The sequence below is a fragment of the Ranitomeya imitator genome, chromosome 10 (assembly GCF_032444005.1).
Source record: "Ranitomeya imitator isolate aRanImi1 chromosome 10, aRanImi1.pri, whole genome shotgun sequence".
NCBI classification, from domain to species: domain Eukaryota; kingdom Metazoa; phylum Chordata; class Amphibia; order Anura; family Dendrobatidae; genus Ranitomeya; species Ranitomeya imitator.
In genome coordinates, this window is record NC_091291.1 from 142,471,595 (window position 1) to 142,485,568 (window position 13,974).

The 13,974-nt window shown below is 44.5% G+C and overlaps 1 protein-coding gene across 4 annotated transcripts in view; it reads left to right on the top strand.

Annotated features, from left to right (window-relative positions):
* The window catches only part of ROBO4 (roundabout guidance receptor 4), a 96,038-nt gene that overhangs the window by 29,566 nt on the left and 52,498 nt on the right, over positions 1-13,974 (top strand). For all 4 annotated transcript variants that reach the window (XM_069742366.1, XM_069742368.1, XM_069742370.1 and 1 more), the window contains exons 3-6: positions 9,341-9,498; positions 10,023-10,143; positions 12,739-12,877; positions 12,956-13,083. In XM_069742366.1, coding sequence (XP_069598467.1) covers positions 9,341-9,498; positions 10,023-10,143; positions 12,739-12,877; positions 12,956-13,083 — 546 coding nt within the window. The remainder of the gene's footprint in view (positions 1-9,340; positions 9,499-10,022; positions 10,144-12,738; positions 12,878-12,955; positions 13,084-13,974) is intronic.

Sequence of the window (13,974 nt, forward strand, 5' to 3'; positions counted from 1 at the left end):
AAGAGGTTGGTACACAAAATGAGAATGCTTGGTCTGGGGGAAAATGTGTGTAAATGGGTTAGTAACTGGCTTAGTGATAGAAAGCAGAGGGTGGTTATAAATGGTATAGTCTCTAACTGGGTCGCTGTGACCAGTGGGGTACCGCAGGGGTCAGTATTGGGACCTGTTCTCTTCAACATATTCATTAATGATCTGGTAGAAGGTTTACACAGTAAAATATCGATATTTGCAGATGATACAAAACTATGTAAAGCAGTTAATACAAGAGAAGATAGTATTCTGCTACAGATGGATCTGGATAAGTTGGAAACTTGGGCTGAAAGGTGGCAGATGAGGTTTAACAATGATAAATGTAAGGTTATACACATGGGAAGAGGGAATCAATATCACCATTACACACTGAACGGGAAACCACTGGGTAAATCTGACAGGGAGAAGGACTTGGGGATCCTAGTTAATGATAAACTTACCTGGAGCAGCCAGTGCCAGGCAGCAGCTGCCAAGGCAAACAGGATCATGGGGTGCATTAAAAGAGGTCTGGATACACATGATGAGAGCATTATACTGCCTCTGTACAAATCCCTAGTTAGACCGCACATGGAGTACTGTGTCCAGTTTTGGGCACCGGTGCTCAGGAAGGATATAATGGAACTAGAGAGAGTACAAAGGAGGGCAACAAAATTAATAAAGGGGATGGGAGAACTACAATACCCAGATAGATTAGCGAAATTAGGATTATTTAGTCTAGAAAAAAGACGACTGAGGGGCGATCTAATAACCATGTATAAGTATATAAGGGGACAATACAAATATCTCGCTGAGGATCTGTTTATACCAAGGAAGGTGACGGGCACAAGGGGGCATTCTTTGCGTCTGGAGGAGAGAAGGTTTTTCCACCAACATAGAAGAGGATTCTTTACTGTTAGGGCAGTGAGAATCTGGAATTGCTTGCCTGAGGAGGTGGTGATGGCGAACTCAGTCGAGGGCTTCAAGAGAGGCCTGGATGTCTTCCTGGAGCAGAACAATATTGTATCATACAATTATTAGGTTCTGTAGAAGGACGTAGATCTGGGTATTTATTATGATGGAATATAGGCTGAACTGGATGGACAAATGTCTTTTTTCGGCCTTACTAACTATGTTACTATGTTACTATGTTACTATGTAACCCATCTACCTGAGAGGAATATAAGTCCGCATAAAAATCCGCAAAAATGTCCAAAATCTCTGAAGTCTCAGAGACAGCCACACCGCTCCCCGATACCAAAGAATGAACAAAGGAAGTGTTTCTCTGGGCAGAAGCCACCATCGATAGCAAATGACCCACAGATTCGCCCTCCTGGTAAAAAGCCAGATTCATGAATTCCCTCTTCCTTTCAGCCTTACCGAGCAATACCTCCTCCAACTGACTCTGAGCTGCCTTTAGCCTCCTCCCAGCTTCCGGAGTACCCGCTATTACCATCTCATCCTCGGCTATCCTCAGCCCATCAACCGCCAACCTCTCTGTCTCTCTTGATTTCCTCTTACACCTGCTAATATCCCTGAACAGCAGTCCCCTCAAGTACGCCTTCATGGCTTCCCACACTGTAAGAACATCTACACTTCCCTCGTTAATCTCAAAAAATTCCACCAACTCCTTCTTTATCTTTTCCAAGTCCATACTGTGTAGCCAATTAGGGTGAATCTTCCACTCCTTCCTGCTCTCGATCCGTGTCCCCACCGGCCGAAATTCCACCTCAACTGGACTATGGTCTGAAAGAGCCCTAGGTAAATATCTCACGTCCCTTACCATCGTGTCCAGTAAACAGTTACCCAGTGCCAAGTCAATCCTAGACAAAGCACCATGAGCTGGCGAGTAGCATGAGTACGTCCTTTCCCCAATATGTCTAACTCTCCATAAATCAATCATACCTACTTCCCGGACATAGGTCCCAAACGTAGTGATATGTCCCCCTGTTCTATTCTGGGGATTTTTGTTTTTATCCCAAAAGTCATCACAGATATTATTAAGATCGCCAATAATTAGAGATGGTAACGGTCCCCAACGCTCTACCCTCTCCAGCACCTCTCTTATCTTCTTACTTGAGTATGGGGGCGGAATATACATTGCCGCTATACACATCAATACTCCATTCATTTTACATTTCACCACCACATACTGACCATCCACATCCTCTTTTACCGCTATCTCCTCATACTGCACCCCCGCAGGTATTAACACAGACACACCCCTAGAATACGTCGAGAAAGTAGAATGATACGCCCTCTGTATCCAGCGCCTATTCAATACATTCACCCTCTCCCGCACTAAATGTGTCTCCAGCAGACATATCATTGAGACCTTCTGTTCTCGGACATACTGCAGACTTGCCGCCCGCTGTGTTTTATCCGCCAGACCTCTCACATTCCAACTCAATATTTTAATACAATCTCCCATCATGTAGCTCATCATTTCTTAAAGTATCCAATTTCCCAAGTATGAGCTGCCCCAACCCTCCCACCCCCCCTGCCCCCTCACAACCTGCCCCCCTATCCCCCCCATTGTAACGCATTCTTCCTCTCATCAAGAGTGGGGCTCCACTGCCCACTGCGAACACTCTCCCTTACTTAACCCTCTCCATTCGCGTCCCGCTGCCATAGCAATCACAATTTCCCCCCCAACTTTCACTTTATTGTATCTTAACATTTCAACTTATATTAACATATAGAAAAAGTACCAAACCAGTTCACAGTACCCAGCATAACCCTCCTCCCCCGTACTTAGTAGTTGGTACTGTCCCCTCCGGCCATTCCTTCAATATGGCCCAGCAAAACCCCCAACAGTTGCTCAACTCTTTAACCATTGCTAACGAGCGCAGAACTCTCCTCCATCGACAGAGAAAACAAATCCCAACTGGATCTCGCCGAAATGTCAGTCGCCCATTCCCTTAAGTTTTTTCTCATGAGTATCAAGCCACTGGGTAGCGTCCTCTGGTGTCAGGAAAAAGTGGGTCTTATTAAAAGCCACCAGTCTCAGCTTGGCGGGAAACATCACTGAGTACTGCACTCCCAGCTCCCTCAGTCGCCGCTTGACTCCAGTAAACTTCATCCGCTGTTTCTGAACCGCAGCGGAATAATCCGGATAAATGGCGATTTTCTGACTTCCTGCCGTCAGATCCTCCATCTCTCTAGCCTTTCTAAGGATAATGTCTCTGTCCCTGTAGTTCAGTATTTTAGCAAGCATGGTACGGGGATTTGCTCCTGGGGCAGGGGGCTGCGGCGGGACCCTATGAGCCCGTTCAACAGCAAAGACTTTTGTCAACACTGTGCTCCCAATCTTCTCCAGCAGCCAGTTCTCCACAAACTCAGTGGGATTTCTCCCCTCAGTCTTTTCAGGCAGCCCCACTATACGTATATTATTTCTTCTGGATCTATTTTCCAGATCCTCATTTTTGGCAGCGAGCTCGGCTATTGCTTGGGCGAACTTCTTTTCAGCTTTTTGTAGCTTAACTATGTGATCTTCTGCCGTGCTCACCCTCTCCTCCAGCACTCCTATACGTTTGTCCATTTTCTGCAGAGCCGCATTAATCTGTGCCGTGTCCCCTTTAACTTCCTGCATCTGCTGGGCCAAGGAGTTCAGGGATTGCTGACATGAAGAGATCAGTGTGATAACATCTCTAATGGTCGGCTCCTCTCCCTGTGATATGGCTTCAGGTCCCCCACTAGCCCCAGCCATGCTGCCTCTCTCCTTCCCCCTCTGTACCTCATGCTGCTCGGCTGTGCTTGCTTCCTCCTCCTGGTCAGCTCCAGCTCCAGATCCTGGTTCTGCCTCCTCAGCAGCCTCCACTCTGGCATACTGCTGCAGCTTTGCGGCCACCTCCATGCGCCGCTGACATGCGGCGTTCTCCTTCTCGGCGTCCTCCCTAGCATCGGAGCCATCTTGGCTGGCTCCTGCATCGCTGGTGCCAGCGTCTTTCTGCCGCCTCCTGGTCATCGCTGCCGACTCCGGACCTGCTGCTCCGCACCGCTGCACTCTCCGGACCTTCAGCCAGCCGGATTTAGGTGAGTTTACCCGAAAATCGGGGTTAAAGCAGGATTTTTGTCCTTATGGCAGCAGGAGCACTCTTCCCTGCTTCCACTCACATGGCCAGCTAGGACACCCCCCCGCACAGCCCTTCTTCTAAATCGCACAGCCCTTGTTCATAAATTTTGTTATAAATCCGAAATATATTTTGCCTTTTTAGAAGCAAAGTCTCACGATCCATTAAAATGTTTCACACAATTCTAACATTTCAGCAGAAATTTCTGGTGTACAACAAATCACTCTTGGGGGGCGGGAAGAGTTTGGAGCAAAATAGGAAGAAAAATCAGGAAAAATCAGATAACAAAAATTAGGCGCAAATTCAATAATGAATCTGGCCCTTAGTTTGTGCAAAGCTTGATGACGACCCCTATGTGCTGTTATAGTGTTCAATAAAAATAGTGCAATATTAACAAATTCCCCCCAAATGCCGAAATGGTTACAAAAGTGACATCAACGCGATCCGTGCCGGCCGCCATGTGATGCGGGCCCCTACAATACAACCAATCATCCCAGGCTTTCCTATGTATCCACTGATCCCGAGAACAATGACTAACGAGCTGATTAATTAGCAATGTCATTAATTCCTGTCAAGCATGCAGTCGGCAGCTTTCATTAACACTCCGTTTGCTGTCAACATTTTGTTTTTGCCTGTTGGCTCCCACGGGATTTCTATAGAGCAAACCCCCGGGGTCAGTGTTAATAAATATTCAGCGTCTGGCTTTATTATTACATGTAACATGGCGACAGAGGGGACGGACGCGAGCGCTAACGAGCCGGATACTGCTAATTATAAAGCACAGTTTAATGGGGCGGCCCAGTGCTAAGAAGTATGGCTTCATCAATCTAAAATAAGCTTACGTTTTAATTCCTCACCATTTTCAAGATCTCTGCTACGTGTTAATGAATGGGAACATTCCTGATCATGTATGGCAGCTAAATACCTGTGGAGAGCATACGATTGCTCCAGTACAATAGCATCCAGTGTGGACTGAAAAATGATTTCCTGCACTGATACATTGCAACAAACTCTCAGTGCTGGAGAGCGATTTGTGCCCACCATGTGTTTCTCACAGAGGATCGTCTAGATAGGATACATTGCATCAAATCCTCAGCAATGTGAAATATTTGGCTGACGCTATTTAAGTATCTAAAAGATACCAAAAATATTTCCTTTCACTGACGGCAAGCAGGATTCATGTATAACTGAGTAAATTAGAAAGTTAGGCCACGATAACACGTTCAGTATTTGTAGCCAAAACCAGGAGCGGAGCAATCAGAGGAAAAGTATAATAGAGACACGTCAGCACTTCTGTATTATCACCCTCAACTGGTTACAAATACTGATGTAAAATACTGATATAAAATACTGACCGTGTGAACGTGGCCTTACTGAGCAATTCACTGATTTACAAAAAAAAAAAGAAAACCCTAAGGTCAGAGTCATACACCTGTGTTTCACAGTCCGTACCATGGACTCCAGACCAGAACTAGACACCCCTATATATGCCTGTGAGGCTGTCGAGTTTGGACCAGGAAGACTGTGATCAGTTAGTGTTCTGTCACTTATAAGCTATAAACCGAAATTTATATATATATATATATAAAAAAAGTACGTAAATATAGATTTTTGAGTACGTTCTCAATTTGGTAAAATTGAATCAACTTATTCCTTCCAAAGTTTTATTCTCTGGAAAAACAGGGTGAACTTGTGGATGGATAGGTGGTAGTTGGGTGACAGCATGGATGGACAGGTGGTAGCTGGGTGACAGGGTGGATGGACAGGTGGTAGCTGGGTGACAGGGTGGATGGACAGGTGGTAGCTGGGTGACAGGGTGGATGGACAGGTGGTAGCTGGGTGACAGGGTGGATGGACAGGTGGTAGCTGGGTGACAGGGTGGATGGACAGGTGGTAGCTGGGTGACAGGGTGGATGGACAGGTGGTAGCTTGGTGACAGGGTGGATGGACAGGTGGTAGCTGGGTGACAGGGTGGATAGCTAATAGCTGGGTGATGGGGTGGATGGACAGGTAGCAGTTGGGTGACAGCATGGATGGACAGGTGGTAGCTGGTGACAGGGAGGATAGCTAACAGCTGGGTGATGGTGTGAATGGATAGATGGTAGTTTGCTGGTAGTGTGGATGGATAGCTGGTAATGTAGCTCGGTGACAGTGTGAATGGCTAGCTGGTAGCTCGGTGACGTGGATGGATAGCTGGTAGCTCGGTGACTATATGGGTAGGTGGGTGACATTGTGGATGGGTAGGTGGGTGACATTGTGGATGGGTAGGTGGTATCTGGGTGATTGTGTTAATGGATAAATGGTAGTTTGTTGGCAGTGTGTATGTATAGGTTGAGTCTAGGTGACATTGTGTATGGATAGCTGGTAGCTGTCTGGATGGGTAGGTGGGTATCACGATATGGTATGAAATATCATAAGTAGTTCTCTTGCTAGCCTGCGTGGGCTAAGCCCCCCTTCTTGGAGTGATACTGCAACAGTTGTAGCTGCAAATTCCTGGCTTTCCTTCTCAGAGAGTGTGGGGGTTAGGAGAGCCAAAGTTATTTACGACCGGCATTTCCTGTGTAAGCTCTTGTTCAGCTATAAGTGAAGTAGAAACTTCGAGGATCCGTGAAAGATTCTTTGTTTAGTTTTTGTTAGATATTAGGCAAGCGATTTAAGCTAGACATACGAAAATATATATTCTTATTCTCACTCGGTGTACCTACCCATTCCCCGAAACACGGGCTTCTAACTCTGTCTGGTAAAGAAGTAGGGTTTTCTCTGTAAATATGTATCCCAGATAGGACATATTTGATCTCATTAGAATGCTCACGTTAATCCGAGATGAATGAGGAGTATGTTAGGACTCTGACATGTTTTGTAGTGAAGTTATAGAAATCAGAGAAAATAGTTTAAAGTTTAGGCAGAATGTAGAGAGAGGAGGGTCTGGATAAGCCAGCCTTTCTGTGATGTCACAGCCTTAATGTTTTAAGTGTCTGGCAGGCTCTGAGGAGTCACTTTCTGCTTGATTTCTTGTCTTCTCCTGGAAGAGCCCTGCACACGTCCAAATGAGCTGGGACGTATGGTTGCCTGTCATGCTTTAAACATGTGAGTGTTGCTTTTTCTCATTTATTCCCTTTATGTTATAATTACCCTTGTACATATTTGCAATTGTCTCATTTGTAACTTCTTTATAAAATATTTTTGATAAAGCACTGCCTAATTATTTTTATGGGATATAATATTTAATATTACTTCGTTCATCCTGCTCTAAACTTACCCTGTCTTCTGAAGGGAAATACGCTACTGTTGTGTTGGGTTAGCTTCGGACCCGTTTAATCGAAGCTGGTGGCAGCGAGAGTGTGCTGACTTTTGGGGTTATGCTGAAGCGACTGCGGCATTGCTAATTATTGTTCCTGCCTGAGTGGGAGTAGTTATCGCGTCGCTGCAGCGTGCCCAATAGCCAGTACATAGCAGGCAGTCTTTCTGGCGACTACTTACCCAGGGTGCAGTACCTAATCTGACCTGAGAGTAAGGGGGGCGCCAGAGAGCTGCAAGTGTTAAGTGGAACTGTAAGTGGGATATACATAAATCCCTGCAGTTCGTGGTATATTGAAAAGCAGTGGGATACCTAGAATAAGCCCCTGCTGTAAACTAAGAGGTCAATAGCCTTGTGTGTGTTGTTTCATCACATTGTAGCAGTGGAGGGATAACTAAGATAAGCCCCCCTGCACATGTGATAGCCGTCTGTTGGCCTCAAGTCACCTCAATCTGTGACGTAGGGGTGACGGTCACGGTGGGAATCCTGACCAATTGGTGACAGCGGTCAGGGGAATCGTGACAGTGGGTGACATTGTGCATGGGTAGGTGGGTGACATTGTGGATGGGTAGGTGGTATCTGGGTGATTGTGTTAATGGATAGATGGTAGTTTGCTGGCAGTGTGTATGTATAGGTTGTGGCTAGGTGACGGTGTGAATGGATAGCTGGTAGCTGTCTGGATGGGTAGGTGGGTGACATTGTGGATGGGTAGGTGGGTGACATTGTGGATGGGTAGGTGGGTGACATTGTGCATGGGTAGGTGATATCTGGGTGATTCTGTTAATGGATAGATGGTAGTTTGCTGGCAGTGTGGATGTATAGGTTGTGGCTAGGTGACAGCGTGTATGGATAGCAGGTAGCTCGGTGACTGGATGGGTAGGTGGGTGACATTGTGCATGGGTAGGTGGTATCTGGGGGATTGTGTTAATGGATAGATGGTAGTTTGCTGGCAGTGTGGATGTATAGGTTGTGGCTAGGTGACGGTGTGAATGGATAGCTGGTAGCTGTCTGGATGGGTAGGTGGGTGACATTATGGATGGGTAGGTGGTATCTGGGTGATTGTGTTAATGGATAGATGGTAGTTTGCTGGCAGTGTGTATGTATAGGTTGTGTCTAGGTGACAGTGTGAATGGATAGCTGGTAGCTGTCTGGATGGGTAGGTGGGTGACATTGCGCATGGGTAGGTGGTATCTGGGTGATTCTGTTAATGGATAGATTGTATTTAGATGGCAGTGTGGGTGTAAAGGTAATAGTTGGATGTGTGCACAAAAAATGTTTTTTCTTTATAAATTACCTTTGCGTATTGTGATTATGAGATCCATAAGGCTTAGAGAGGGGTGATAGCGATGACATCCTAAACATGTGTAACGTGGTGTGGGGTAGTAGCCATGGACAAGGTACTTATCTCCCACACTCCATGCTACATGAAGATGGGGGTCCTTGCTGGATATATGGGCTTTGTCTAAGGGGGCACAGGATGTGCTGTAAATGTTTTTCATAATCATTTGTGAAAGTTGTGAAATGTTCTATAAATGTCTGTTCTGTTCCTGATCTCAGGATCTCGGCTTTTAGTTGATGAATCTGTGCTGCACTTTATGCACATGCTCAGTCGGAAGCTACGCCTGGTTTTCCACTATTTTGTAAGCTTTATTGCTGAAATCAGTTGTTCAAAGTCTGCGTTAAGGACGGTGGGTCTGCGTCTGTATTTCGGGGGTCTGGACTGGGATCTCCATTACTATCGAAGGTCTGGAAGGTCTTTATTTATTTTGCAATTTCAATATCTCTGATATGTGTCCTGTAGAAGAAAGTAAGACAGATTGTAAGAAGTGTTTCTCTTCTCAGTAGCCCTCTGTCACTTCTTAGAAATTAGCAAGTATAACAAGCTGGCATCCATTGATCAGACATGGCCGCAGTCTCAGAAACTTCTGTCCTTTTCTACCTTGCGCTTTCCTGTTTCTTTCAGTCCTGAAGGATGAATTTCGCCAGGAGCCGTTGGATAAGGTGGTGATCGCAGGGAGGCCGCTGGTGATTAACTGTTCTTCACCCAAAGGACATCCCGAGCCTACTGTGACATGGCGGAAGAATGGAGCGCTGCTGGACAGAAACAACAGCCGCTACACGGTACAGAGCAAGGATCGTAGCGCAGCGGGAACCAACGCTCAGTACAATAATATACTCGTATGGGAATGATCAGTGAATTTAAGGTTCTCAATCGCCCTTTATAAAATGGAATTGCTGTCAATCCTCACCTCCCCCACAGTCTAGAATTGACCCTTAAGGCTATGTGCACACGTTCAGGATTTTTCGCGTTTTTTTAGCTATAATAACGCAATAAAAATGCATAAAAAACGCATATGCATCCTATCATTTAGAATGCATTCTGCCATTTTTGTGCACATGGTGCGGTTTTTTTTTCCGCGAAAAAAAATGCATCGCGGTAAAAAAAGCAGCATGTTCATTAATTTTTTACCGCTATTTAATGCATTGGGAAAAAACGCACAAAAAACGCGAAAAAAAAAAACCCATGCAGATTTCTATTAGAAATGTCCGGTTTTTTGTCTGGAAATTTCTGCAAGAAATCCTGAACGTGTGCACATACCCTAAAGCAGATTTCACTTTTATTGATGATGTCTTCTTACCCCTAGTTTGGTGATGATGGCTTCTCTATCCGCCGTACATTGAGCTCGGATGCTGGAGTGTATATGTGTGTGGCATCCAATCAGGCCGGTGACAGGACAAGTCGCGGTGCTGTTATCTCTGTGCAGGGTGAGTGACGGTCACAGCTGTAACCCTGCAAAAAATCTGAGAAATTACATACAGCTCTGGCAAAAATGAAGAGACCACTGCAAAATGTTCAGTCTGCCTGATATTTCTCTTTACAGGTATATTTTTGAGTAAAATGTAAATTGTTCATTTATTCTATAAACTTCTGACAACATATCTCCGAAGTTCCAAGCAATAAATTTAGGTTTTTTTTCTGACAAAGAAAAATGGTCAAAACCAAAAAAAAAACAAAAAAAAACCCAGTGCTTTCAGACCTCAAATAATGCAAAAAAAAAAAACAGGTTCATAATCATTTAGAAACAACAATACTAATGTTTTAACTCAGGAAGAGTTCAGAAGAAATCAATATTTTGTGGAATAACCATGATTTTTAATCGTCTTTGCAGCTTTCCACCAGTCTTTCACACTGCTTTTGGGTGACCTTATGAAACTCCTGGTACAAAAATGTCAGCAGTTCTTCTTTGTGTGATGGCTTGTGACGATCCATCTTCCTCCTGATTACATTCCAGAGGTTTTCAGTGGGGTTCAGGTCTGGAGACTGGGCGGCCATGACAGGATTTGGTGTGGGGGTCTCTTAATTTTTGCCAGAGCTGTATAGCTGTTTACTACTAAATTCTTTACAATGTCTGTCCACTGCAATATTTTTTATCATGCCGATGTGCCCTAGACTCAAGAGCTGCAATCATTGTTTTTCTGATCATAGTGATTTCAGCAGCAGAATAGTGAGTGCAGCTCTGGAGTATAACACCGGATGTAACTCAGGATCAGTAATGCATGTACACATTGACTGTACCAGCAGAATAGTGAGTGCAGCTCTGAAGTATAACACAGGATGCAACTCAGGATCAGTAATGTAATGTATGTACACGGTGACTGCACCAGCAGAATAGTGAGTGCAGCTCTGGGGTATAACACAGGAGCTCTGGGGTATAACACAGGATGTAGCTCAGGATCAGTAATGTAATGTATGTACACAGTGCCTGCACCAGCAGAATAGTGAGTGCAGCTCTGGAGTATAATACAGGATGTAACTCAGGATCAGTAATGTATGTACACAGTGACTGCACCACCAGAATAGTGAGTGCAGCTCATGAGTATAATACAGGATGTAACTCAGAATCAGTAATGTAATGTATGTACACAGTGACTGCACCAGCAGAATAGTGAGTGCAACTCTGGAGTATAATACAGGATGTAACTCAGGATCAGTAATGTAATGTATGTACACAGTGACTGCACCAGCAGAATAGTGAGTGTAGCTCTGGGGTATAATACAGGATGTAACCCAGGATCAGTAATGTAATGTATGTACACAGAGACTGCACCGACAGAATAGTGAGTGCAGCTCTGGGGTATAATACAGGATGTAACTCAGGATCAGTAATGTAATGTATGTACACAGTGACTGCACCAGCAGAATAGTGAGTGCAGCTCTGGGGTATAATACAGGAGGTATCTCAGGATCAGTAATGTAATGTATGTACACAGTGACTGCACCAGCAGAATAGTGAGTGCAGCTCTGGAGTATAATACAGGATGTAACTCAGGATCAGTAATGTAATGTATGTACACAGTGACTGCACCAGCAGAATAGTGAGTGCAGCTCTGGAGTATAATACAGGATGTAACTCAGGATCAGTAATGTCATGTAATTACACAGTGACTGCATCAGCAGAATAGTGAGTGCAGCTCTGGGGTATAATACAGGATGTAACTCAGGATCAGTAATGTAAGTACACAGTGACTGCACCAGCAGAATAGTGAGTGCAGCTCTGGAGGATAATACAGAATGTAACTCAGGATCAGTAATGTATGTACACAGTGACTGCACCAGCAGAATAGTGAGTGCAGCTCTGGAGGATAATACAGAATGTAACTCAGGATCAGTAATGTAATGTATGTACAGTGACTGCACCAGCAGAATAGTGAGTGCAGCTCTGGAGGATAATACAGAATGTTACTCAGGATCAGTAATGTATGTACACAGTGACTGCACCAGCAGAATAGTGAGTGCAGCTCTGGAGGATAATACAGGATGTAACTCAGAATCAGTAATGTAATGTATGTACACAGTGACTGCACCAGCAGAATAGTGAGTGCAGCTCTGGAGGATAATACAGAATGTTACTCAGGATCAGTAATGTATGTACACAGTGACTGCACCACCAGAATAGTGAGTGCAGCTCTTGAGTATAATACAGGATGTAACTCAGAATCAGTAATGTAATGTATGTACACAGTGACTACACCAGCAGAATAGTGAGTGCAGCTCTGGGGTATAATACAGGATGTAACTCAGGATCAGTAATGTATGTACACAGTGACTGCACCAGCAGAATAGTGAATGCAGCTCTGGAGTATAATACAGGATGTAACTCAGGATCAGTAATGTAATGTAAGTACACAGTGACTGCACCAGCAGAATAGTGAGTACAGCTCTGGAGTATAATACAGGATGTAACTCAGGATCAGTGCAGGAAAGCTTAGCGATAAGATTAGTACAGGATAATTCATGTGTGATGTGTAATGTTATGCCTCGTGTTGTGTTTCCTGAGATCTAATTTTTTTTATTTACAGAGATGCCGCAGTTCACCTATAAACCAACTGATGTGGTTGCAAAACCAGGGAGCCTGGTGAAATTTGTTTGTGGAGCTCAGGGCAGCCCCAAACCTTTTGTGCGGTGGAGCAAAGACCAGGGAACACTCCCCATAGGGAGGTAAGTGTCATTACTGGTGATTTTATAGATAAGATGTGGAGACCAATATGTAATGGTAATACTTGTATCTCCTGGCAGATATGCAATTACAAATGAGAACACGTTATGTCTACAGCGAGTGACTGTGCAGGACTCGGGGACATATGTCTGCACAGCAAGAAGCAATATAGGTGCTGTGTCTGCATCCGCAAAGCTAGTGGTACAAGGTATCATCTCTCCATGCATGCTATACAAATCATATGTAGCACATAAAATCTGTACAGGATAAGGAAAAGTCAAGTATTTACAGTCTCTTGATTTTCTGAATTGCAATTTCTACTGTACTCCAGATCTGCACTCGCTATTCTGCTGGTAGAGTCACTGTGTACATACATTACATTACTGATCCAGTACTGATCCTGTATTATACCCCAGAGCTGCACTCACTATTCTGCTGGTAGAGTGACTGTGTACATACATTACATTACTGATCCTGAGATACATCCTGTATTATACTCCAGAGCTGCACTCACTATTCTGCTGGTGCAGTCACTGTGTACATACATTACATTACTGATCCTGAGTTACCTCCTGTATTATACCCCAGAGCTGCTTGTACTATTCTGCTGGTGCAGTCACTGTGTACATACATTACTGATCCTGAGTTACCTCCTGTATTATACCGCAGAGCTGCACTCACTATTCTGCTGGTGCAGTCACTGTGTACATACATTACATTACTGATCCTGAGTTACATCCTGTATTATACCACAGAGCTGCACTCACTATTCTGCTGGAGCAGTCACTGTGTACATACATTACATTACTGATCCTGAGTTACATCCTGTATTATACTCCAGAGCTGCACTCACTATTCTGCTGGTGCAGTCACTGTGTACATACATTACATTACTGATCCTGAGTTACATCCTGTATTATACTCCAGAGCTGCACTCACTATTCTGCTGGTGCAGTCACTGTGTACATACATTACATTACTGATCCTGAGTTACATCCTGTATTATACCCCAGAGCTGCACTCACTATTCTGCTGGTGCAGTCACTGTGTACATACATTACATTACTGATCCTGAGTTATATCCTGTATTATACCCCAG